Source organism: Drosophila kikkawai, chromosome 4, assembly GCF_030179895.1.
Source record: "Drosophila kikkawai strain 14028-0561.14 chromosome 4, DkikHiC1v2, whole genome shotgun sequence".
NCBI classification, from domain to species: Eukaryota; Metazoa; Arthropoda; class Insecta; order Diptera; family Drosophilidae; genus Drosophila; species Drosophila kikkawai.
Window position 1 is genome coordinate 759478 of NC_091732.1, and position 27770 is coordinate 787247.

At 34.3% G+C, this 27770-nt stretch overlaps 1 protein-coding gene across 4 annotated transcripts; it reads right to left on the reverse strand.

Moving 5' to 3' along the window:
• fd102C (forkhead domain 102C) lies at positions 1 to 27710 on the reverse strand. Of its 4 annotated transcripts, XM_070287742.1 has the most exons (6): positions 27418 to 27710; positions 26187 to 27358; positions 25884 to 26128; positions 25707 to 25824; positions 25232 to 25647; positions 1 to 2294 (listed from the first exon to the last, which is right to left on the reverse strand). In XM_070287742.1, exon 6 carries the CDS (start codon positions 2217 to 2219, stop codon positions 579 to 581), a length of 1641 nt encoding a protein of 546 aa, XP_070143843.1. In that variant the 5' UTR covers positions 2220 to 2294; positions 25232 to 25647; positions 25707 to 25824; positions 25884 to 26128; positions 26187 to 27358; positions 27418 to 27710; the 3' UTR covers positions 1 to 578. The 4 variants fall into 4 exon arrangements, with proteins under 4 accessions (XP_070143843.1, XP_070143844.1, XP_041632589.1 ...); XM_070287743.1 differs by having other exon boundaries at positions 25707 to 26128; positions 26190 to 27358; XM_041776655.2 differs by lacking the exons at positions 25232 to 25647; positions 25707 to 25824; positions 25884 to 26128; positions 26187 to 27358; positions 27418 to 27710 and adding an exon at positions 7462 to 7474.
• Between the last annotated feature and the right edge of the window lie 60 nt (positions 27711 to 27770).

The window sequence follows — 27770 nt, forward strand, 5'->3', positions numbered from 1 at the left end:
TTTAATATAATTTAACAATAATTTAACATTTCTTTTATGGTCATTAAAAACTATTCATAAGTCTACATATGGAGAGAACACTACTATGACTTATTACTTATTTGTTATAATATTAATAAATATTTTATTTAAGTACGTATTATTCGTATTCCAGGGTGGGTTTCGGATCATCAGTTTTAAGCACAAGGCTCAGAGATAATAGTACTCTTTGTATGTATGGTATATAGTATTGAGTAATTAAATATTTTCTCTGCCCGGAGACTAAATGCTATTGAGTCGGAAATCGGGATGGCAGAAAATATTGATACCTGAAACAACATGAGTCAAATCTGTTTGTATGTGTATGCATATGTTAATTTGACAACGAATTCTCAAATACGCTACGTTACGGAACTTCATTTTCGTCATTTCGAATTATCTATTTTTTTTGGGATTCAATAACGTTTATTATCCGGGATTTATCTTTTAGTTTTCGGTTTGAAATTACTAATTTTTTTGGGGATTCTGTTTTTCTTTTAGTTTAAAAATTATAGGGTTTACTTCTGTTATTTAAAAGCACACATAGTCGTTTGTTTTTGTTACTTTTGCGAGACTATTTCGAGTTTGGGTGAAGGCCTTACTGACTTGGACGCCTCCAAACCTGCTCGTCGCGCCGCTGCAGCCATATATGTACCGTAATATCGACTTAGTATATGAGGATCGACCTGGTTAAGTTCTATGTATGCGGCGGGGTTTGGTATAGGAAGTACGGGGTCTATGACAGGACATTCCTCCAAAGAACTTGACTCCTCATGCTGGCTACTACTGCTGTCGCCCAACGATCTGGCTGAATAGTTGTGTTCAGGATCTTGATCGGGATCATCACTGAGGTATGAGATGTTATCGGAAAACGTTTCCTTCATGGTTGCTTCTCTTTTTGTTTTTTTCTGTTCTGAATAGGGCTCCTGGTCCAAATCGGGATCGTGATCGATTCCCTCATCTACCACTTCGACATCCACATCGGGATCGGTGGTGTCGGTGTTAACAGTTTGCTGTTCTAATCCCACAACAACTTCACGATGTATCGTCTGTTTTGTGATCACTGTATGATGATGCTCCGACTCCTCCAACTGTTCCTGATCTTCAGAAGAAACAATATCGGGGGCTAATAGAGAGGCCACATCGAACTGACGCTTTCGGGTTTGGGAAAACATATTGGCTATTGTCGTTGTCGTTGTGGAGTTGATGAATGCAATATGCTGATGCTGGGGAGTCAAAGGAATTGCGGGTTCTTGTAGGTTGAGAAACGACTGCTGTCGTAGCGAGGGATCCGAATGATATGCTGGCGCACAACTTGGAACCACGGTCGAATTTCGATTAAAAAACTGTCCTATATACTGCTGATGATGATGGTATGGAGGATAACCCAGTCCTAAGGAGGAGCTTCCAGAGACTGGCGGCGGTGTGGTTAGATCTAACGGCGGTGGACTTGGTGATCCCGTGCTAGCATCATCCACCGATAAGCCCATATGCTTTCTCACCTTTCGCTGGGCCTTGCGACGCCGGAAATCACCCTTCCGGAAATCATCCATATTAGCGGGATGTATGGCCCAATAATGTCCCTTCCCATTGGCACTCCTCCCAGATTTTATAAAGCAATCATTAAGTGAGAGATTATGGCGAATGGAATTACGCCAGCCAGGTCCACGACTTCGAAAATATGGATAATTGTCCAGAATATATTGATAAATATCGGACAAGACCAGTTTAATGTCGGTTGAACTCAAAATAGCCATGGCTATCAGTCCTATATAACTATGCTGGGGCTTGGGCTCTTCCGGTTGAAAAATACGATGTTGAGTTTGTGGAAAAAGCGAGAAAGTTGTCGATAATGCTGACATTCTATTAATTGCTGGATTATTAACAGAACTTGAACCAGATCCAGCGTTGGAGCTCTGTCCGTAGGGGGTAAGCTGTACCCATGAAGCACTCACACCATTAGTCCCTCCGGTCACGTACTGGGGACACCTAAAGCGTTCGATATTCAAGGCATAGTTATAGAGCTGCAGTCTGTATTGCTCCAAGGCCATTGTAGTTGCGCTTCTCGGGTGTATGTGTATTCCATGTGGCGGATATATACTGGACAGTACCTGCTTTGGTCCACTCTCTGATGTTGTTCCAAGATCTTGATCGGATACCGTGCTCGAAGTCTGCGCCGCAATTATATCTGTGTGAGCCATTTCGATGAGTCATTCAAAACATATAAATATAGCGTCTCCCTTCATTTCCAGTAAGCCGTTGTAAAAGAATATACCCTGTTAAAAGAGATACATTTCTTAATAGTTTGCATAAACAAGTGAACAAACAAATAATATAAAATATAATTCACACATCATTTTATAATAATAATTTCAAGGTGCCGGTATGTCTTCCCGAATTAAATCGCGGCTAAGCATGATATTTATAGTTTATATGTATATCGATATATATATAAATTTAATCGTTTTTAATTTTATTTTATACATTTCTTATTTATATTCTACTGGATATTTTAACATGTTATTTTAAAATAAAATATCTATATCTCAGGGTTAAAATCCTTCTTCGATTTCTGATGATCCTATTGCAAACTGCAAAGATAGTATAAAACTTTGGCACGCCGAACTTAGTTTTTATACGTGGTCAAATTTAGAAACAAACTTGGTCCGCGTGCAACAGATTTTAATGTTGTCATCAAATTCATCTAGCTCTTATGGTCCGGACACGGCTAAATCTACTCGACTAGTGATGCTTATTAAGATGTATACATTTTATGGAGAGGCAGAGAGGGTCCTTCTGCAGTTACATTGTCCATACATATGTATATATCAGTGGGCACAAATGTGTCCGCTGCGGGGCTCGTTCCTACGGTCTTGTTTTGTTTCTTAAATAGCAACATTATTTTGCAATGTTTTAGGATCGTATTTTAAATTCTAACCATTTTGCAATACCATTCATGCTTCCATGTTTATCATGTATATCATAACGTATATTTAGGACAAATTCACTTCGGAATCTTTGGTTTCATGATTCAAGAAGGCGGCTGTAGCGTAGCCAGGTTTTAAGCACATTTTGGTTAACGATTGCAAGATAGGGATAAGAGGATTGTCACCAAATTGGGTATATGTTTGCTCTTTAAGTCTCAAGGAGCAGACAGAGGGACCTGTCTGAATCAACTGAGCTGTTGGTGCTTAAGTTAAGGAAATGCAAGACAATGTTGGCACTTAGTTGTATGGGTATCTTACAGTCGAAGTTCATTCCTTTTATATTTTTTTTCTGTCTGCCATGCCACGCCTAAAGCCGAACCTTCCAATCACATCACACTGCTGCTCTACAAAATCCAAGTATGTGTATTTATAACCACTTGAAGTCTTAAGAGTGTTTTTATTATATCAGAAAGGGAATGGGAAAAAGAGCAGCCATCACCACTTCAGGAGTGGTGGCGTCAAGAGAAATAAGTGCTCATTAACATAAATATCGAATATGCCGAAAACGTACGCTAGCACTGGACCCCCCACAGCAAGTTATGTATGTATGTGCTTTAATGGCAGAGAAAAGAGATGATACAATTGAAATCAAATAAACAATTAAGAAAATCCATTTTACAAATAAAGCCTGGTACTAATAACATAAATTTGCTTCCAAAAAGTCCCTCCCATGCCTTTGTGGGTTAAATTCAATATCCCGGGCCTCACCCTAACTGCGAAAGCAAAAAGTCCAAAAGTTAATTTTTTTATCAAGATTACTGCAATTAATTAACGACTACTAAATCCCAAAAGTAAATGATGTCAAATTCATCTTTTATACGCAAACTATAAAAAACACATATGATTAGCACTATAATTGGTGCTAAGATCGATTTTGGGCAATTCTTCGTTTTCAAGACAATTAGAAAAATGCAAATGCAAATGTAACGTAAAACAAGAAAGGAAGCTTCGGCACACCGAAGTTTGTATGCCCTTGCAGATATTATTTCATTACATTTTACCTATACTTATTATATGTACAGTTTGACAGTTACAGTTTTGCATTCCCAGCTTTACATTTTCTCTACATCTACCGATCGTTTATATTGCAGCTATATGATATAGTTGTCTGATTTTTATGAAATTTATACCATAATTCTAGAATAATAAGATAAGCTTATATCCCGGAGTAGATGAAAAAACGTTGAAAAACAACGAAGTTATAGTTTTTTCCTATTAATTTCCCGATCGTTCCTATGGCAGCTATAAGATATAGTCGTCCGATTTTCATGAAATTTTTATCGAAATTCTGAAATAATATAAAATGGTCATATCTAAAAAATTGTGCAAAAATGTTGAAAAACAGCCAAGTTATCATTTTTTTTTTTCTAAAAATTTATCGAACATTTGTATGGCAGCTATATGATATAGTCGTCCGATCCGGCCCGTTCCGACATATATAGCAGTGAGAGTATATAGAAGACTATATGCAATGTTTCATTCAGATAGCTTTAAAACTGAGGGACTAGTTTGCGAAGAAACAGACAGACGGAAAGACGGACGGACGGACGGACGGACAGACGGACGGACGGACAGACCGACATGGCTAGATCGACTCGGCTGTTGATGCTGATCAAGAATATATATACTTTATAGGGTCGGAAACGTCTCCTTCACTGCGTTGCAAACTTCTGACTGAAATTATAATACCCTGCAAGGGTAAAACAACAATAATCAGGCCTGCTCCGGTAATCGAAAACGGCAAGATTTTTTCGTTTTCGTTTTTGAAAACGAGAAATTGGTGCTCCGGTAATCGAAAACGAAAGATTTTTTCGATTTGAAAAACGGGCACCTTTTTCTGGCCGGAATAAAAAGTAAATGGCTTTTTTTATATGAAATCAGATCTTATTTACAAAAGGAAAAAAATAGTTTACTCAGTGGTCTATTGATGTTTATTCCACACCACCACAAGATCATTCTGGCACGTAGTTATTTTTTAAAAAATTTATTTCTGACCCCACCGCAGATTTGACAACAAAAATTTTGCCGTGTTCAACCAGTTTTCTCGTTTTGGCGATAGGTCGATAGGTTAACCGCAAAAAGTTATCGCCAAGGTTGCCATATTGTTGGTGGAACGAAACAGCTAGTTAAAAATACTTATAAAATATAAATGAATACATTAATAACTTTAAAGGACCGCCAAAATGGTTGTTTATAAATAATGCTATTTAATGTGATTACTTAAATGGTCCAAATTAACCAAATATTTATTTGAGACCACCGGAATTAAAACTGTGGCAGCATCTTAGGTGCCTATATTTGCTTAATTTTTTGCCTTTTTCTGGCTTATAAAAAGGGCAATTGTAAATATAATAGGCAGTACTTTACGTTGTTTGCTTATTACCAAAAACACAAGCTAGCTGCTTGAGCAGTGAGAAACGATGAGAAAACGAAACATTCCGATAGCAGAAATTTTCCGAAAACCGGAGCAGCTAAAAACGAAAACGGTTCGTTTTCGCCCAAAACGAAATCGAAAAAATTTTACGATTACCGGAGCAGGCCTGAATATTAATTTATTTACATATGTCGTTAAACTGATGAGATTAATTTACGGAGCTAAAAGCTTAGTTTAGAATTAAAAGATCAAAACAAAAGTGAGACATAATCACTATCTAGTTATCTTCTGGAAACAGTTGAACAATGCTGAAGCCAGAATTGTGTGATTGCTAAAAATTGTTCACAGTTTAGGTACAATGGCAAAGAAATATTAGATTATTATAAGATTGGAAAAACTTTCTGTGAAATTGCCAAGGAATTAAATGTGTCTAAGTCGTCCGTTCAAGGAATTATAAAGAAGTTGAAGACAAATAAATGGCAATATTGAAAAAAAAAATATCGCGAGGCCGATAATCGGCGATAGCAAAAGAATTCAAAAAAGATATTCTGGTAAAAATAATTTCTATGTGTAATATACCTTATTATTGACTATATCGTTTGCTAAACATTATAACAGAGTAAAAAGCTTGTCGTACGAATTAATAGTGGTCGGGGCTCGTAGTAGTTCAAATTCAATTAAATTTCTATTATATCAAATCAAACCAAATACATTATTAATATCCATTTATGTATAATATGTTACAAGTAATGGCATTATAATTATACCCTTGCAGGGTATTATAATTTCAGTCAGAAGTTTGCAACGCAGTGAAGGAGACGTTTCCGACCCTATAAAGTATATATATTCTTGATCAGCATCAACAGCCGAGTCGATCTAGCCATGTCCGTCTGTCCGTCCGTCCGTCCGTCTGTCTGTTTCTACGCAAACTAGTCCCTCAATTTTAAAGCTATCTGAACAAAACTTTGCATATAGTCTTCTATATGCTCTCACTGCTATATATGTCGGAACGGGCCGGATCGGACGACTATATCATATAGCTGCCATACAAATGTGCGATATATTTTTCGAAAAAAAATTATTACTTTGCTATTTTTCAATATTTTTGCACCATTTTTTAGATGTGGCCTTTATATATTATTTCTGAATTTTGGTCAAAATTTTATGAAAATCGGACGACTATATGATATAGCTGCCATAGGAACGATCGGGAAATTAATAGAAAAAAAATTATAGCTTCGTTGTTTTTCAACGAATGTTTATCTACTCTGAGATATAAGCTTTTTTTTATTATTCTAGAATTTTGGTATAAATTTTATAAAAATCGGACAACTATATCATATAGCTGCCATAGAAGCGATCGGTAAATGTATAAAATATATAAAGCTGGGAATGTAAAACTGTAACTGTCAAACTGTAAACATAATAAGTATAGGTAAAATGTAATGAAACACTGTTTTGTGAGTCTTTTCAGCATTTAAATCTATAATATAAACATCGAAACCAATCTGCAAGGGTATACAAACTTCGGCGTGCCGAAGTTAGCTTCCTTTCTGGTTTTTATTAATTTAACTAGAATTGCTGGATTCTTAATGATCCAATGGTAAACCGCAAGGGTATACAAACTTCGGCGTGTTGAAGTTAGCTTCCTTTCTTGTTTTTAATCACATATCTCATGTCAGGCTTTAATTTTACCGAACTTAATCTTCTTTAAATTATCCTATTACAAACTGTATGTGTATACAAACACTTCTTCAAAGTTTTTTATTTTTGTTAATAATGAATATTATTTATTTATTTAAATCTTATTTATATTTCAATTTAAAAACTCTCATTTGAACAGAATTAAATAATGAATAAAAAAGAAAAACATTATAATATGAAGGTTTTATAAATAAAAATTTTTTAATTATAATAGTTTGTGGCTTAAACTTACTTTTTTTATATACGCTATACCGGATATAGAATATATCAAAAAGTTGTATAATTTGTTAATCACTGTCACTGATAATATGTATAGAACTTGATCCTTCTTATTATGAAGTTTTTATTTAATATTCACGAATTTTTTTTAGTTCTTACCATTTCAAAATTGTGTTCTTCATATTTATTGATTTTTATACTGATATATATATATTTCCGTTTATAATCCAAAGTTTAGGGTTTTAACGGATATATGAACATGACACAAAGAACGCGATGCGTCTACGCGTTGCGATGCTCGAACAATTTCTGTGTTTTTCTGTCCGAAAATGGCAGATTGATGAAGACTTGTGGGGGACGCAAAGGGTGCACAGTCTGTTTCTCTACAAGCCACGCCCATTCCTCTGGAATTCAACGTATTCCATTGGTCACAGCAAATTTCCGAGCTCACAAAGCGGAGGGTGGCATAACTGTAATTGGCCTATGCCATTGCCTGCTTCCATGCGGACTATATAGCCATTCCTCTTTCACCCTTTGTTGTCCATAAGGAACACGTATTTCAGAGGTTCAAACTATATTACCTATCGTATTCTAGCACTCGCATTTTTCTTTTCACGAAGGAAAAATACCATTAACTGGTAGCCGAGAGTGCGGTGCATACACAAACCTTCATACAAACATTATTATTATTCGAAGTTTCTGTAGTAATAAAGGTGCAAATATTATCTGTTTGTTTTAAAAGAAATCAATACAATTTCATTGAGATAACATTTACAAGACATGGTTTTATAATGTTTTTATTAAAATGCAAACCTGTTCTTGAAAGCAAATAAATTAAGGTTAAAACAAATGTGAACCTTCGAAGTCGTACAATTGATTATTTAATAAAAAAGACAGATTTTCTATATATAGTATATACATTCATATTTATGTAAATTCTTTAGTCGGGTCTCAAAGTCTCAAAACATAGTTTCTAAGGTACGCGATTAAATAAATTAAAATGTTGTTTTCATTTCTAAGTTTTGGAACATTATTTCAATCCTTATTAAGAATAGCGCTCAAACTCATTCGTCCTTGTACGTTAGTGTACAGGATATTTCACAGTCGATTTATTAATATTATTTAATTGTTGCTAATTCTTCATATTATTTTATTATTTCTGAAGAGACCCACGCATTTCGAGTCCACGATAAACCTAACAATAATAACACAGGTCGACGAAATTAAACTTTTTCGTTGCATCTTGGTCTGTACATTGCTTGTTCGAAAACGTAAAGTTCCCATCATGTACCAATTTTGAGAAAATCGCGGTCAAAGTATCATAAACGGCTTGTTTTGGCGAGTTCCAAAGCCCAATAATAAGAAAATCGTGCGTATACCAGATCCAATCAATATTTGCCTTTCAATTTGCCGACCAAGTTATTTCTAAACCAGTCGCCTTTAGTGTCCGTGTTTTTTGTGTCGATTATATAATTAAATATATTATTTAAGTTTTAATTTAAATATATTTATACCCTCTTGTAGAGTAATAGTATATATTATTATTTTTTCAAGTTCACGGTTGCTGTTTAACATTTACAGCTTTTTATTTTTGTTTACATCTGTCGATCGTTCCTATGCTAACTATATAATATAGTGATCCGACCCTATAAAATATATATATATTCTTGATCGGCATCAGCAGCAGAGTCGATCTAGCCATGTCCCTCTGTCCGTCTTCTGTCTTCTGTCTTCTGACAACTACTGGTACGAACGACTGAACCAGCTATGAAACAGGAACGATCAGAAAAAATTAGAACTTCAATGTTTTTCAACATATTTTCATCTACTTTGGATCAGCCATTTTCTCGTATTCTAGAATTTTTGTTTTAATTTTTTTGAAAATCGGACGAGTATATATAGATTGCTACCATAGGAACGATCAGCACATGTAGATAATATTCTAAATCTATGAACTAATTGTAAAACTGTAAATACCATATGTAATAGGTTAATTAATAAAAGCTTTCATTAGTTTGAGTATTTTTCCTTTGTTCAAACTTGACAAACTCCGAGACATCTTGAAAAATATTCAGATAAATTCAAGAGACTATATTTCTTGGAGAACAACAATAACTTGTGCAAATTGTATTGAAATCGTATTAGCAACTCAAAAGTACCTAAAAACTGTGTCTTCTACACTTTTAAGTTCAAATATTTTGAAAACCTGTCTTACATAAAATTTTCTGAGATCGGATTTAAGTTCAGCGTAAAACTACCGGAAAATTATATTCCGGTTATTGGTTTTAAAAAGCTGTCAACCTTTGTTACATAACATAACTTAAAGAGTACTGAAATGTAACCCTACTTTCCTTCGATAGAAATGTATTTAATCTTCGATTTAAATGGAATTATTCCGGCAACCGATTTTGAAAATAATTACAGACTTAACAGTTTTTATAGTAAACTTATTTGCTAATAATCCTTTGTAATGAAGAATAGTAAATCAGTGAAGACTTTCAATAAATGTACATACATAGGTGTCAAAAACAAACACACCGAGCTGGTACTTAGAATGAGAATGCAGTGTTGGCACGGACAATAGAAGATTATTTTTGACCCTTAATCCTAATCGCATTGCTGACAATAATCTACCAAAGTGGTTTATTTGTTTATTTTGCTTCGTTTTCCATCCAGGCATGTATGAAAATCTCAAAAAGGTGATCACCGGTTTATTTTAAGTCCTCTTTCAGCCTAACATGAAAATTATCAAATTTCCGAGAACATCTAATAATAAAATCAAGGAGTGCTAACAATAATGTATACCATATTTTAACTGGAATATATATGTTTTTACAGCCGTCCGTCCGTATAAAAAAGAGATCTCGAAAAATGTTTGATTTAAAGCTGACTAATTATATCTTGTGAACGCAGATAAAGTTTATCGTAAAACTGGGCACCAGCACTGTCAAAAATTAAAAAAAAGAAGATTGTAAACATTAAAGCATGCTCATGATGACAACAATACTGTTGGGATTTTACGGCAGGCTCTAAAACGCTGTAAAGGAATGCCACTAATAACATAGTTGACCTTTGCTTTTATTTCACATTATTATAATTTTACTGATAATTGGGCGTTTTTTTAATCCGGAGTCCACAATATCACTGGAAGACTGCGATTCTTGCTCCAATTGCCATACTAAAAAATGCTTAACTCTAGCACATTTAAATTGGAGAAAAAAATTTGTCAGAAGGGGTTCAATTAAGTACATTAGGGTATTCAAGGGATACTCGAACTGAAATGTTTCAGCCCTTGACTTTATCACGCTGAGAATTATTGGAACAGAACCAACAAGTAAACCGAAACGAACAATTGATTGCCATTGGCTCTACTTTCTTTTGGTATGACTCCTCAAATTCCCAAATGCGGTTCGATTATCACCTAAACTCCATCTCCATCTTATTGTATACATTCGGAGGTGTGAACAAAAATTTGAGAAAATGCTTATAGATACGAATCTACTTCTACTTAAAAAATACATATAACAAAACGTTTTATTTTAACAGCTCTAAGGGCGTTTTGTTTCATTCGCCCAGTTTTTTGTGAAAAAAAATTAATTCAAAAGGTAACTAAAATGTAAAAACTATATAAAGAACCATTTGGTATTAAATTTGATTAATGGATATATTATATTTATTAAGTTAAATTCTATACAATTGTGCATCTTTATTTTACAAAATTTTTAGAAAAAATAGTGTATATATAGAGACAATATCTAATGGCCAATAACTATAAAAAAAAGGGTTCTGAATTTAAAAGGTTAAGACCAAGTAGCAACATGGGATGTGTAAGGGATTAGGGAGATTTACCACGAAAGCCGTTACATAAAATGGTTCCTTAACGTTGTAATATATATCCGATAATATATTGTTTGACACAGCGAATTAACGTTATCGGAAAAAAATACAAAAAATTAATACAAGTATTATTATAATTGTCGTAATTATACCCTGCAAGGGTATAAAAATATATAATGCATTCGTTGAAGGATAGACGTCAAAATTGGAAGTCAAAGTGTCGAGTTTTTACTGAAAAATTATTTTATTTATTAAAAAATATTTTGTTAAATAGAAAAAATGCCAAAAACAAAACCAACTTGAGTACCTGTAGATGTAGTTAAAGAAGTTATGTGCATGTACATACATATATATGCATGTTTCCGAAAGAAGCTTAACAAGTTTCAATGGCTTCTTAATTCCCCAATGGGATTTATTTGCCTGTAAATGGATTAATACCCTCAAAAGAGAACAGCTTACGCGGTAACCTGGGCCATGGCTTGGCTATAATTGTTTATTTCTAGACATCAGGACACACGACACCATTATACCAGCAACAACCTAGCATTTAAAGTTACCCTTACGCCCCCATACCTCAACTTCGTTCGATGTTCCATTTATTTCATTAGTGTCCATCCTATTTGATCCCCCTTTTTCACAAATCGCTCAGTTAGAGCTTGAGCCTTATTGTTGGTGTTATCCTTGCATGACTGATGTCGCGTCCTCGGTGTTGCTCCGTTACTGTTGAAATTATACATTTTTGTGGTTGCTTCCTGTTGTGCGTGCGTCTTGGGATTAGCCTCTCTTTTTGTGCTGCGGGTGTCCCAAAAGCCATGCTTTCGCCATGTTTAAATACCGTTTAACAATTTCCCGTCGGCCAACATCCCTGTGCCTCTTGCTCAGGGCCAAATAGCAAATGAGCAAGAGCAAACTGGCAAAGCTCATCATTGTATCCGATTTCTCGCTAACGAATTGGATAAATTTCTTTTGTTATTTTACGAATTGATAAATACTCGAAACTCCTTGGGGAGATGCTGATTATCAGACAATTTGCACGCATTACATGTGCGAGTTCAGAGTTTATAACTTGGAATTAAAAAAAAATAATCAATATAGAAAGAATCAGAAGTTTCTAATACAGCGAAGGAAGTATATCCGACGTAATAAGGTGGTATATACATATGTACATACGTATATTCTTAATCAACAGACGAGTTGGTTTATAAACTGATACAATATATACAAATTTACATAACCCCGTTATATTTCGACATATTTTCATATGCCCTGAGACATAATCAGGGAATTCCTTACACGACTAAATGACTAGAAATATAGGCGATGTATCCGCGATATGTTCAGTCCATTGGGAACGACCGAAAAAAGTCCAATGTTAAATTTTAAGCTAAAATACAGTCACACAACATGCAGGGATTCCCTTGACGACTTACCGGCTTAATTACTGAAAATAGCGGCAAGGTATCGCGACAGTTATTTGATATATTACCGGCTAATTATCGCAATACTTCGCCGATATTTTCAGTAATTCAGTCGTCAGGTGATGAATTTACTTTAGTCTCCTACGAATTCTTTAAGTATTTTAAACTACTACCTTTTATTTCGCAATCCAAAACATTGATTTATACGTACTCTTTACCCTGGATTTTCAGCCAATATTTTTAGCCATCGCTGGATGACTAAAAATATTGAATAAGCAATTTGTATGGGAACAGCTGTTTTCAGGTGCCGTTATTTTTAGTTACATAGGAGTTATTATACCCTTGCAGGGTATTATAATTTCAGTCAGAAGTTTGCAACGCAGTGAAGGAGACGTTTCCGACCCTATAAAGTATATATATTCTTGATCAGCATCAACAGCCGAGTCGATCTAGCCATGTCCGTCTGTCCGTCTGTCCATCTGTCCGTCTGTCCGTCTGTCCGTCTGTCCGTCTGTCCGTCTGTCTGTTTCTACGCAAACTAGTCCCTCAGTTTTAAAGCTATCTGAATGAAACTTAGCATATAGTCTTCTATATGCTCTCACTGCTATATATGTCGGAACGGGCCGGATCGGACGACTATATCATATAGCGGCCATACAAATGTTCGATATATTTGTAGAAAAAAAATTATAACTTTGCTGTTTTTCAACATTTTTGCACCAGTTTTTAGATATGGCCATTTTATATTATTTCAGAATTTTGGTAAAAATTTTATGAAAATCGGACGACTATATGATATAGCTGCCATAGGAACGGTCGAGAAATAAATAGGAAAAAAAATTATAGTTTCGTTGTTTTTCAACGTATGTTTATCTACTCTGAGATATAACCTTTTTTTATTATTCTAGAATTATGGTACAAATTTTATAAAAATCGGACAACTATATAATATAGCTGCCATATAAACCGATCGGTAGATGTAGAGAAAATGTAAAACTTAGAATGTAAAACTGTAACTGTCAAACTGTAAACATAATAAGTATAGGTAAAATGTAATGAAACTCTGTTTTGTGAGTGTTTTCAGCATTTAAATCTATAATATAAACATCGAAACCAATCTGCAAGGGTATACAAACTTCGGCGTGCCGAAGTTAGCTTCCTTTCTTGTTTTTTATTTGATCTTATTAGTAACATTCTGTTAATAGCTCAATTACCTACCCCTTGCTTAACTGCTTCTACTGGACTTTTTCTCTCAATAAGCTGCTTCCCAAAGTTGTTGTTGCTTTAGTGTTTATTCTAGTATTTATCTTATCTCTGTTGCATACGGACTTACCAAGGCAATCACAAATGTATATGTATGCATCCCACTCACGGGGTTGCCAAAATATTAGCACTGCTCTGTACCTAGCCGTAAAAAGAAGAGCTTTGAGGGGAAGACATATGTATGTATACTGTGTTTATCCGAGGCAGAAATTAATTGCAGTTACAATAGACAAATAACTTAAAATGGACTGTTGATCATTATTATTATTTATTTATTTATTATTATTATTTTTTTTTTTTTTTTCATTTACTAAGATGAGCGTTGAGAAAAGAAGCTAAAAGAAGCTCGCCGGATTTGGTATTCCCTTGTAGTTTACAATTGGATCATGACGAATCGAGTCACTTTGGTAAAATAAGAACGATTAACAGGAGATATATTCAATATGTATATATTTTTGTATAGCACGATTTGTTTTTGATAAAATCTCAAAAACATATTTGTTAAATCGTATAAAATACCTTTATTTTGCATTTGAAATATAATATCTAATGTAATGCCCGTGCAGGGTATTAAATTTTAGTCTGACGTTTGCAACGCAGTGAGTATCCTAGTAAGATAAAAAGTTTTCTTAAAAAAATCAAACTTATTTGGCTTGATTTTATTGATGCGGTTCCTTAAAATTTTTAAGAACGATTGGGGTTAAAACAGTCGATTTAATCCCGTTTTGAATTCATAAAAGATGAAAAATAATCGCAAAATTCTTGATGTAAGCTTTTTTTGCTCTCTCATTGAAACTGTATGTATTCGCTTTCGCGACCTTAGTCTTAGATTCGTCGCAGTGGTCCAGTTGGTAAGCAGAAGGGATTCAAGAAATGTAAGTTGCTTTTTTAATAAGACTCGTGTGTAAAAATTGATGTGATTTATTAACAATTCCTACCTTCTATAATAAAACGAAGTTTGGGAAAAACAGAATCTTAATTTAATAATTCTTAGTATTGCGAATTTAAAGTCGCTATAGATAGGATTAAAACAAATGTTTCTTAAATACTTAGACAAAATTTAAAAAAAATATATATACAACTTAAAACTGTTTTTTAACTTATTTTTCTCTTCTGTAAGATATGTCCATTTTTTATTACTTAAAGAATTTCGTAAAATGAAAAACTTGTTCAGCTTATATATTTATAACTTCCATTAGACATTTCAAATAAAATATGCTATTTTAAATTTTATAAAAAGCAAATTCTTATTGGATATATAAATATACATATTTAATATATATAGCTTTCTTTCTTATTATTTAACATCCCAAATAAATTATTTTTTGAAAAAATCGATGGAAATGAATACCTAAGCTATTACGTTTTGACTAATAAAATAAAGTTCTCCAAAGCCACTTTAAATGTTGGTGTTGATAATTAAAGGGATTCCGACGACAGATGGTGTTCAAAAGTGAACACACAAAGTGAAACTCAATACCTGCATATTATCTAATACAGCTGGTTATAAGTTTTTACAAATAAGGGTAGATTTTTGTTTTTTGTTAGAGAGGTCTCTGCAGCCTTTATTGTGTTGAGCCAGTTATTTGTCGCACTGATGATACCAAAGAATTCATTTTCCCCGCACTTGTAGTGCTAATTGTATAATAAGTACATAAATTAGTGTTTTATAAAAAAAAATTAATTAAACAAAAAAACCTTTTAACGGGGTAAGATGAAACTTTATGTACATATCGTTACATATTGCCGTAGAAAAAAATATTTACCTCCAAGCATCTGTCCGATAGATCAGGTGTGAGCGTTGTTCATATTTAGACTGAAAATCGTAGTTTCGAGATAGTTCGGTCCACTGCTTCAATAATTATCAAAGGTCCGGCGTTTAAACATATATTAGCATTTCCTCAAAAACAACCAAAAAAAGAGTATGCTAAAGAAAATTTAATATAAATTAATATATAAAATATATTTTTTAAAATAATATTTTTATTTATGTTCACTTTTTTTTGCCAGCATTACATTTTTCTGCATAATTATACATATATGTACATATGTACGTGTCACGGGCCTCCTCTGCCGGCTGCTGGGTCCTTTCAGATGTTTGTTTGGTCTGTAAATTAAATACATTTGTAAGTACATACATATTTTTGAATCAAAGTGTAAATTTCAGTACAACTTAAACTGGATAAAAAAACTTTGTAAATCCGGACTAAATCCCATTCTCACCATCTAGGTTAAAGTCGCATCCATTTTTATCGTCCATTCTGAAATTTAAGTTATTAATTGAATGCAAATAACTTCCACTTACCTTGTAATATGTATATGTTAATATATATTTAAATTTAATACAACTTGAACTAATATGCAAAAAACTTCTGAATGCAACAGCAGTCAACTCAAAATGCAAAGAGAATTAGAAGACAAAACCGAAGACCGAAAATTCTCGCGCGTGTCTGAGTATAGCCGACAAGACAATCAGGCCTGCTCCGGTAATCGTAAAATTTTTTCGTTTTCGTTTTGGGCGAAAACGAACCGTTTTCGTTTTAGCTGCTCCGGTTTTCGGCAAATTTCTGCTATCGGAATGTATCGTTTTCTCATCGTTTCTTACTGCTCCAGCATCTGATTTTGTTTTTGGTAATAAGCAAACAACGTAAAGTACTACCTATTATATTTACAATTGCCCTTTTTCTAAGCCAGAAAAAGGCAAAAAATGGTAGAGTTAAGCAAATCTAGGCACCTAAGATGCTGCCACACTTCTCAGAGTTTTAATTTCGGTGGTCTCAATAAATTATTTGGTTAATTTTGCCCATTTAAGTAATCAAATTAAATAGCATTATTTATAAACAACCATTTTGGAGCGCCTTTAAAGTTATTAATGTATTCTTTTATATGTTTTAAGGTTTTTTAACTGGCTGTTTCGTTCCACCAACAATATGGCAACCTTGGCGATAACTTTTTGCGGTGAACTTATCGACCTTTTGCCAAAACGAGAAAACTTGTTGAGCACGGCAAAAATGTTGTCAAATCTGAGGTGGGGTCAGAAATATATTTTTTATAAAATAACTACCTGCCAGAATGATCTTATGGTGGTGTGGAATAAACATCAATAGACCACTGAGTAAACAATTTGTTTCCTTTTGTAAATAAGATCTGATTTCATATAAAAAAGGCGACAATCAAACATGAACATTTTGGCCATGTCTAAAGCACATTTTATTAGGTGCTTATACACACGTTTTTATACCCTTGCAGGGTATTATAATTTCAGTCAGAAGTTTGCAACGCAGTGAAGGAGACGTTTCCGACCCTATAAAGTATATATATTCTTGATCAGCATCAACAGTCGAGTCGATCTAGCCATGTCCGTCTGTCCGTCTGTCCGTCTGTCTGTCTGTCCGTCTGTCTGTTTCTACGCAAACTAGTCCCTCAGTTTTAAAGCTATCTGAATGAAACTTTGCATATAGTCTTCTATATGCTCTCACTGCTATATATGTCGGAACGGGCCGGATCGGACGACTATATCATATAGCTGCCATACAAATGTTCGATATATTTTTAGAAAAAAAAATTATAACTTTGCTGATTTTCAACATTTTTGACCCATTTTTTAGATATTGCCATTTTATATTATTTCAGAATTTTGGTAAAAATTTTATGAAAATCGGACGACTATATGTAAGATATAGCTGCCATAGGAACGATCGGGAAATTAATAGGAAAAAAATTATAGCTTCGTTGTTTTTCAACGTATGTTTATCTACTCTGAGATATAAGCTTTTTTTTTTATTCTAGAATTTTGGTATAAATTTTATAAAAATCGGACAACCATATCATATAGCTGCCATAGAAACGATCGGTAGATGTAGAGAAAATGTAAAGCTGGGAATGCAAAACTGTAACTGTCAAACTGTAAACATAATAAATATAGGTAAAATGTAATGAAACTCTGTTTTTTGAGCGTTTTCAGCATTTAAATCTATAATATAAACATCTAAACCAATCTGCAAGGGTATACAAACTTCGGCGTGCCGAAGTTAGCTTCCTTTCTTGTTATAAGTAAAAATTAATTAAATATAATCTTTAATATTTTTAAATAATCCAACCCATTTTTATACCCTTGCAGGGTATTATAATTTCAGTCAGAAGTTTGCAACGCAGTGAAGGAGACGTTTCCGACCCTATAAAGTATATATATTCTTGATCAGCATCAACAGTCGAGTCGATCTAGCCATGTCCTTCTGTCCGTCTGTCCGTCTGTCTGTCTGTCCGTCTGTCTGTTTCTACGCAAACTAGTCCCTCAGTTTTAAAGCTATCTGAATGAAACTTTGCATATAGTCTTCTATATGCTCTCACTGCTATATATGTCGGAACGGGCCGGATCGGACGACTATATCATATATCTGCCATACAAATGTTCGATAAATTTTTAGAAAAAAAATTATAACTTGGCTGTTTTTCAAAATTTTTGCATCATTTTTGGGATATGGCCATTTTATATTATTCCAGAATTCCAGAAAATTTTATGAAAATCGGACAACTATATCTTATAGCTGCCATAGGAACGATCGGGAAATTAATAGGAAAAAATTATAACTTCGTTGTTTTTCAACGTATTTTTATCTACTCTGAGATATAAGCTTGTTTTATTTTTCTAGAATTTTGGTATAAATTTTATAAAAATCGGACAACCATATCATATAGCTGCCATAGAAACGATCGGTAGATGTAGAGAAAATGTAAAGCTGGGAATGCAAAACTGTAACTGTCAAACTGTAAACATAATAAGTATAGGTAAAATGTAATGAAAGAATATCTGCAAGGGTATACTTCGGCACGCCGAAGTTAGCTTCCTTTATTGTTAAAAGGTCATTTTAACGTCTTTGTTTTTGACACCAATTTTTTTTCCTCCCTTCCTTCCATCTCTCTCTAATTTACGAACTCTCGCAACCGCTGCACCGAACGCAGATCGAAAACAACAACAAAGTCCGGACTTTGCGAATCACTCGGCTATTTTGTTTTGAACTTCGTTGAACGAGGCCCATGTAATTTGTTTTTGTTTTTCGAACATTTATATTTATTAATACTTATATACAATCAGCATTAAATTCATATAAAAAAAAACTCCAGTTTTTGATAAACTTGTTTGTATACCCTTGCAGTTTACAATTGGATCATTGGAAAAATAAAATAAATTGTTCAAAACATTTGAAATAATATTTATAAAAAAAAACTACATTTTTACAAAGCTTTAAACTTAAAAAAAATTAGAATAAACCATATTTAATTGTCTGCGTCTCAATCTGAATTCTCCTTTTTGTACATTGTAGTCCAAAAACAGATAGCAAAACATATCATATGTAGGGGAGAGTGGGGATAGGTGAACCACTTTTATATACCCTTGCAGGGTATTATAATTTCAGTCAGAAGTTTGCAACGCAGTGAAGGAGACCTTTCCGACCCTATAAAGTATATATATTCTTGATCAGCATCAACAGCCGAGTCCATTTAGCCATGTCCGTCTGTCCTTCTGTCCGTCTGTCCGTCTGTCCACCTGTCCGTTTCTACGCAAACTAGTCCCTCAGTTTTAAAGCTATCTTAATGAAACTTTGCATATAGTCTTCTATATACTCTCACTGCTATATATGTCGGAACGGGCCGGATCGGACGACTAAATCATATAGCTGCCATACAAATGTTCGATAAATTTTTAGAAAAAAAATTATAACTTGGCTGTTTTTTTTGCATTATTTTTGGGATATGGTCATTTTATATTATTCCAGAATTTTGGTAAAAATTTTATAAAAATCGGACGACTATATCTTATAGCTGCCATAGGAACGATCGGAAAATGAATAGGAAAAAAAACTTTAACTTCGTTGTTTTTCAACATATTCTTATCTACTTTTAAAAAATAGGTTTTTTTATTATTTTAGAATTTTGGTAAAAATTTTATGAAAATCGGACAACTATATCATACAGCTGCCATATAAACGATCGGTAAATTTAGAGAAAATGTAAAGCTGGGAATGTAAAACTGTAACTGTCAAACTGTAAACATAATAAATATAGGTAAAATGTAATGCAACTCTGTTTTGTGAGTGTTTTCAGTATTATAATCTATAATATAAACATCAAAACCAATCTGCAAGGGTATACAAACTTCGGCGTGCCGAAGTTAGCTTCCTTTCTTGTTTTTTATTAACATTATTATGTCTGAACAATTCGACGTAAGGGTCTGCTGTATATAGAAATCTAAAAGAGCCCACATTCCTTGGAATATTAAGTATTATGCAAAAATACTATCTTTTGTTTTGTAAAGTTTATTTGCTTTCCAAATTTAGTCTAGTTGTTCATCTATCCCCGTGGTTCACCTATCCCCATTCTCTCCTATATGTTATAGGGTCTTCCCACACACCGTCAAAGCGCATTCACCGTCCGTTACCATAAACCATAAGGTTTTGCCGTTCCGAATTTTCTCAAATGGACCGCGGTTAGAACGCATTGAAATCTAACCACGGTTTGTTTGGCGATAGTTTTTCGGTGAAACTCTGATTTATTCTTCTTAACAGTGAAAATTTGACCAACACTACGAAATATGTAAGCAAAGTTGGCGAGGAACAATTGAAAAATGAAATTTAAAATGTGGCGCCAAAGCTACAAACTTTCCCAAAATAGTTGATGGTGTTTTTCTGTATATTCTTGCCCCAATATGTCCCCAATTGTTACTATTTAATATAAACCGCCTACCTCTACCTTATTTTAAAGATTTTGGATGCCTATACCACCTATAGACACTCTTCGGGGAATTTGCTCTTTGGTAAAGAAAAATCATTAGAAAAACTAAAATTCCTTGTCATTTAAATCATTTAAATTTAGTGCGGATAAATTCTAACGCAATCTGTGCCTTTTGCTGTTGTACAACAGCCAAAATAGTTGGTAAATGCTCCATTTCAAATTTGCTACTGCCAATTCGACAGTCTTTGTTTACGTTTTCATAAGCCACAGCTGATCGATCAGCAGTTCGGATGGCGGATGCGCTTTAACGCAGCTCTGTGGGAACACGAGTTTCACTTTTTTTTAAATCCCAACCGTTCCTCACAAATGCGCTGTGTAGGAAGACAGTATTATACTGTCTGCGTTAAAGCGCATCCGAACAGCTGATCGATCAGGCTTCGTTTTCATGAAAACGTTTATATTAAATAGTAACAATTGGGGACATATTGGGGCAAGAATATACAGAAACAAGAAAGAAAGCTAACTTTGGCCAGCCAAAGTTTGTATACCCTTGCAGGTTAAAATTAAAATATATCATAAATAAGCCAAAAATGCATTAAATTCGATTCGGAAAGCGGCTTTATGTTAGTTTTTATAAGCCTAAAAAAATTGCATACCAAATTTAAAATTTTAAGAAATCAAAATATTTGGCAATTTTTGCTAATTTTTAATGATGTAACTTATACAATTTTGCAAAAATGGCCAAAAAATCGATTTCTTCCGGACATGTCTAGAAAGATTCGCATGTTAATGCTGATCAAGAATATATATGGTTTATGGGGTCGGAAATGATTTCTTGACTTAGAAAAATATTATTTTGTATTATAAAATCTGATTTTTTATATTAAAAAACTTCTTGATTATTTTAAAATTAACAAGAAAGGAAGCTAACTTCGGTATGCCATTGCAGATTGGTTTTGATGTTTATATTATAGATTATAATACTGACAACACCAGTGGCGGATCCAGAGACGATTCTTGGGGGGGGGAAATTGAACTTATTGACAAAAAATAAAATGGGTAACTTGGGCAACTTATAGTTACTATATCGATAATTCCGCTCAGCTGGGCATAGCGTGATTCTATTGGACAGTCAAGTTGAGGCGTTTTTGGCGAGATAAACGGATTTAAGGGTTAGTTGGGCCAAAAAATAGGCAATTTTCAATTGCAATTTTTTTTGTGGACAAAGGAAAAGACATAGAAAGTTCAAACTTGTCACATATATTTATCATAGTTTAAAGATGATTTAGCAAAAATTTCAAAAATTTTTAGAGCATGTCCTGAAGCAGGACACAGGGCGACGTAAGCCCATGCCCAAAAAAGGACCCCTCTGGCGACCGTCCTGCAGGACGTAAAAATCTACTGAAGCAAATAATTCAAAGATGTTCTTGTTTAGTATGAATGTGGTTATGGAAATTTCAAAATTTTTTTTCTTCTTTTTATTCACTTTTTTGTTGATTAAAAATCCAATGTATAAGCTATCAATATAATTGTAATCTATTCCATGGACAGCTTCATTACGCGTATTAAAAAAAAAAAAACATTAAGATTCGTTAAAAATTGACTGGGATAGGACGGTCGCCAGCTCGAAAAATTTAGTTTTCCAGAAAACGCGTTTATGTTTGCTTTGTACCTCCTATAAGTCGGCTGACTCGGAGGCTCATAACTTTTAAACTATTACGTATTTCGATTTGCCGTTTTAGTATGATATTCTAGACACTTATAACTATCAAAAAATGCAAAAAAAAAAAATTCGATTTTTTTTTTGTAACTAACCAGAATGGACCCTTAAATGAAACGTCACCATGCGAGTGTTTTCATACTCAATAGTGCCAATTGTACAGTATTATCGTATAGGATAATCATGTAACGGTTGGGAACACTGCCAGATAGTAAAATTTTCAGGTTCCAAGGGGGGGGGAAATTTCCCTAATTTCCCCCCCCCCCCCCCCCCCCCCCCCCCGTGGATCCGCCACTGGACAACACTCAAAAAAACAGAGTTTCATTACATTTAACCTATACTTTACATATTTTATACATTTACCGATCGCTTCTATGGCAGCTATATGATATAGTTGTCTGATTTTCATAAAATTTTTACCAAAATTCTGAAATAATATAAAATGGCCATATCTGAAAAATGGTGCAAAAATGTTGATAAACAGCCAAGTTAAAATTTTTTTTCTAAAAATTTATCGATCATTTGTATGGGAGCTATATGATATAGTCGTCCGATCCGGCCCGTTCAGACATATATAGCAGTTAGAGTATATAGAAGACTATATGCAAAGTTTCATTCAGATAGCTTTAAAACTGAGGGACTAGTTTGCGTAGAAACGGACAGACGGACATGGCTAGATCGACTCGGCTGTTGATGCTGATCAAGAATATATATACTTTATAGGGTCGGAAACGTCTCCTTCACTGTGTTGCAAACTTCTGACTGAAATTATAATACCCTGCAAGAGTACAAATATTCCAAGGATATTTCATTGACGACTGACTATCTCAAAAATGATAAAATATTATTGAAAAACAGCCAAGTTATAATTTTTTTTCTAAAAATTTATCGAACATTTGTATGGCAGATATATGATATAGTCGTCCGATCCGGCCCGTTCCGACATATATAGCAGTGAGAGTATATAGAAGACTATATGCAAAGTTTCATTCAGATAGCTTTAAAAGACGGACGGACAGACGGACATGGCTAGATCGACTCGGCTGTTGATGCTGATCAAGAATATATATACTTTATAGGGTCGGAAACGTCTCCTTCACTGCGTTGCAAACTTCTGACTGAAATTATAATACCCTGCAAGGGTATAAAAATATCCCAAAACTTAAGCAGGGACACTTAAAGGTAGCTGATCCTGGATAATTTTAATAATAATTATAATGAGGCTTCAAAAAATTGTACTCTGCAGAAGATGAAGTTTCAAAAAGGGTACTGAAAACATTGGCGGTTTAAACATATGTATATTATGAATACAACATCTGCTCACAGATCACAGCTCACAATAAAAACTTTATTTTCTGTTACTACATACAAACATATATTGCCGTGCAAGGGTATGAAAATATATACAGAATAACAATTTTAAAAGTAATGTGATTGCAAACGATATACAAATATAGTAGGTTAAATTTTTATTAAAAAAATATAATAATAATACATAAACTTACTAAATAAATAAAATAATAATCTAATTTTCTGTTTTCCTCTTAGTTTATTGTTGGTATAAGAATCAAGAATGTAACCAAAAAATATGTAATAAATAAGAACAAAAGGCAAAGCGAGCAAAGAGGAAAATCATACTTGTGAATATCGGTTCATACATTAAAAACAAAACCCAAACAAGACAAGAAGCTAACTTCGGCACAGGAAATACATAAAAGATGTATTAAAAAAAAAACCATATCTCTAAAAAGATGAAAATATATTGAAAAACACCGAAGCTATCATTTCTTTTCTATGGCAAATATAAGATATAACAGTCCGATCCGGCCAGTTCCGACGTAAAAAGCAGTGAGAGTATTCAGAAGACTATATGCAAAGTTTCATTGACATAGCTTCAAAACTTTTTTTTTTTTTTTTTTTTTTTTTTTTGTACATATTTTATTTACAATCTGTCTAGTGACAATAGGTAAATTTTATAACTAATATTTACATAACAGGAGTAGTAGATGTCCAGTGATATCTACTACTAAATCTAGTTTATTGTTTACATGTCTTTACCTATCAGGGAGATCAAGAATGTGAAATCTTTTGAGTCTTCTTACTGTTAGGCTATTGTCTACGAGACCTAGGGCTAAATTATTTTCGTGATTGTGAAGTCTTGCTGTATATTTCGTACTATATTTTTTAATTTCTTCTCTTAGTGTTGGAATATTTAGATCTTTGTGAAAGTTTGCGTTTGATACGTAAAATGGAGCGTTAACAATTTGACGCAATGTTTTTGATTGATAGCGCTGCAGGATTTCAATGTTAGAATTGCTAATAGCTTCAAAACTGAGGGACTACTTTGCGTGGTTAGATCGACTCGTCTGTAGATGCTGACAAGAATATATATAGGCTTGGGAATGTCTCCTTCACTGCGTTGCAAACTTCTGACTAAAATTATAATACCCTGCAAGAGTACAAATATTCCAAGGATATTTCATTGACGACTGAATTACTGAAAATATTGATCCATATATCCATATAACACGATTAATATCTTGCGACTGTGTTTCGGTTGAACATTTAGTGACTAATTTGTATAGGTCGTTCCTTTGACGTCTGAAAATATCGGTAAAGAAAAACATTTTTATACAATACTAGTAAGCCAGGCGAACTCCGTTACGCCACTTTCGGCAAATTATCCGTTTAATTGAAGTGTTCTTTGGTAAACCACATTTTTTGTGATGTATTGTGGTTAATGGAATTATCTAGGGACCAAATAGCCTCTGGGATGTTAAAATCACCAAGAACTACTAACTAAGTGGTCCCTATCCAAAAGTCTTTTATAGATTAACTGAATAGCGGAAAGATGGTTTCAATAAATAGGAAATTCCGACAATGGAGGAAAGATGAAACTGTCTCGTTGGTGGTATTGCCATAAGGGGTTTTTTCAAGGTAAGCTGATTATCCGCCTTACCAATTTCGGACGGTAGTCCGGGCCTGACACCCTGGTAGGGAGCTGGGGCTCTGAGAGGACAACTGTTGGGACCCTCCAGTGGACAAAACAGATATGGGCAACACCGGGGGCACGGTCTCACCCGCGACACCTTCGGATAACGAATATTTTCTAGCACTCTATCTCAGGATTCTTGAAATTTGTCCTGAGGTCGATGGCTATGTCGAGGAAGTGTTAGGAGCCTGCCACGCTGGTTGGGATCCTCTTAGATGTTGCACACCAGTTGATCTTCGTGTGCTCACGCGTTGTCTGAATCGGGCATTTTCCCTTACTACATTTCGTCTCTCCTCGCTTAAGTTCTGTGAACACACTTGTTGCTGGCATGCATGCCTTGTGAGGAGACCGATGTTCAAACGTCGTGCTCTAGGCATTTTGAACTATATGCAAAGTGGTTAATTTAACCTCAAATCCACAAAATTTTCACAGTTCAACTTACCAGCTTAAAGACAAATGCTGGTTTCCAATTGAAATGTTAGGAAACGAATAACTTTTTTTTTTTTGCAAAACCATGGAAATCGGTTGGTGCGTTCTGGAGTTATGTATATGATATGGGCCTATAGGCAGAGTGGTTAATTTAACCTCAAATCCGCATAATTTACCTAGTTCAACTCACCACGTTTTCTGTTGCAATTATTCTTGAAAAATTCCGAAGAAGAGGACACTAAGCTTGCCTCAAATGCTACAAATTCCCAAGGCTCAGATAAACCATTTGTTTTACTAAACCATTCGAAAGTGCCCAATAAGTTAATTAAAATGGGGGACAAAGACAGGCCGGCAATAGCTGAGAATATTTCCACCGCTGGTCCCGATTGGATAGTAATTCTGTCCTATCCGGGAAATTCTGGTCTTGATCAAGGACTATAGGCAGAGCGGTTAATTTAACCTCTAATCCACATAATTTATACATTACACTCACCACCTTTTCTGTTGCAATTATTCTTGAAAAAGACGCTGAAATATATGAGGAAGAAGAAGAGGACACTAAGCTTCCCTGAAAAGCACCAAATTCCCAAGGCTCAGATGCACAATTTGTATTAGTAAGCCATTCGAAAGTGCCCAATATTAAATTTATTAAAATCGGGGACGAAGACAGTCCGGCAATAGCTGAGAATGAATAACATATTTTTTTACTGATTCTTCACAATTCCACAAAATTAGTTTTGTTTTGTTTTGTTTCATAAAATAAACTGAGTAGAGAATTACGGCATTCTATGTATCAGTGATGGCCTTTATGCAAAAATGACTTTCCCGATTTTCTGTTGCAATTTTTCCTGAATTTTCTTTACTGCTTATATAACGAATTCAAAGACCTTTCCAACGAATGCAAAACCGTGGAAATCATGCGTCGTGTTCCCTGAATGTTGCACCGCACATTCAGCTGATCCACCATCGACGAAATGAAATATATTTGCAGAAATTGATGCGGTTCCTCTGATGTTGGCACCAATGATCCATGCAAATGATATATTTGCCCTTGTATCTGTAATTGCAAACAATCATTTGTTGAAGAATCGTGTGATGGTCCGTAGTAGTAGTCCGTAGAGTATATGTTGTTATTATGTTGCAATTATTTTTGTTTGTCTAAGTGATGGTAACTTTTACCTTGCAAGTCGGCATGAAGCCGCCTTCTCGAATGATATTAGCTCCAAAGGAAGTCATGCGAAAGCAGTTATTATATTCAAGGATGTGTTGAAGAAAATGGCTGGAATCTGGATCACTTCCATCGAACAATGCTTTCAGTGGCTGTGGTGGTGTAAGTAATGGATCCAGTTTGACTTTTCCACTTGCGCAGCACAATCCAGCAGTTTCTCTTTTAAACTTTAACGCATTGCAATATCGGCATATAGTCGTCATAGTTCCAATATCTAATTTTCTATCATCTCTGTAGTTCGCAGAGGGATCATATTGAAATGCCAAGCGATTGTATGATGCCAATGATCTTCGTGTGCTCACGCGTCGTCTTAATCGGTCATATTCTCTTCTTGCATTTCGTCTTTCCTCGCTTAAGTTCTGTGAATACCCTTGTTGCTGGATTGCATGCCTTCTGCGGAGAACGATGTTCACACGTCGTGCTCTAGGCATTTTGGACTATAGGCAGAGCGGTTAATTTAACCTCTAATCCACATAATTTACACAGTTCAACTTACCACCCTAAATACAAATGCTGATATGAAACGAATAACTTATTTTACTCCAAATGAAACACAATTTCGATTTGTCATAAAATCAACTGAGTAACGAATTATGGCATGCTATGTGGGAGTGTTGGCGCTTTATGCAAAAATGATTTTCCCGCTTTCTGTTGCAATTTTTCCTGAATTTTCTTTACTGCATAAAATCACAAATTCCGAGACCTTTCCAACGAATGCAAAACCGTGGAAATCGGTTCGTGCGTTCTGGAGTTAATTGATCCCCGCAGAAAACTCGACTTATTTTTATATAATAGATTATTTTTACCATCGTGGTAGATAGACGCCAAAAACTTTGCTAACATGTGTGA

Excerpts from the sequence above, each read along its gene's own strand:
- fd102C (XM_070287743.1), bottom strand. The coding sequence starts at position 2,219 with ATGGCTCACACAGATATAATTGCGGCGCAGACTTCGAGCACGGTATCC.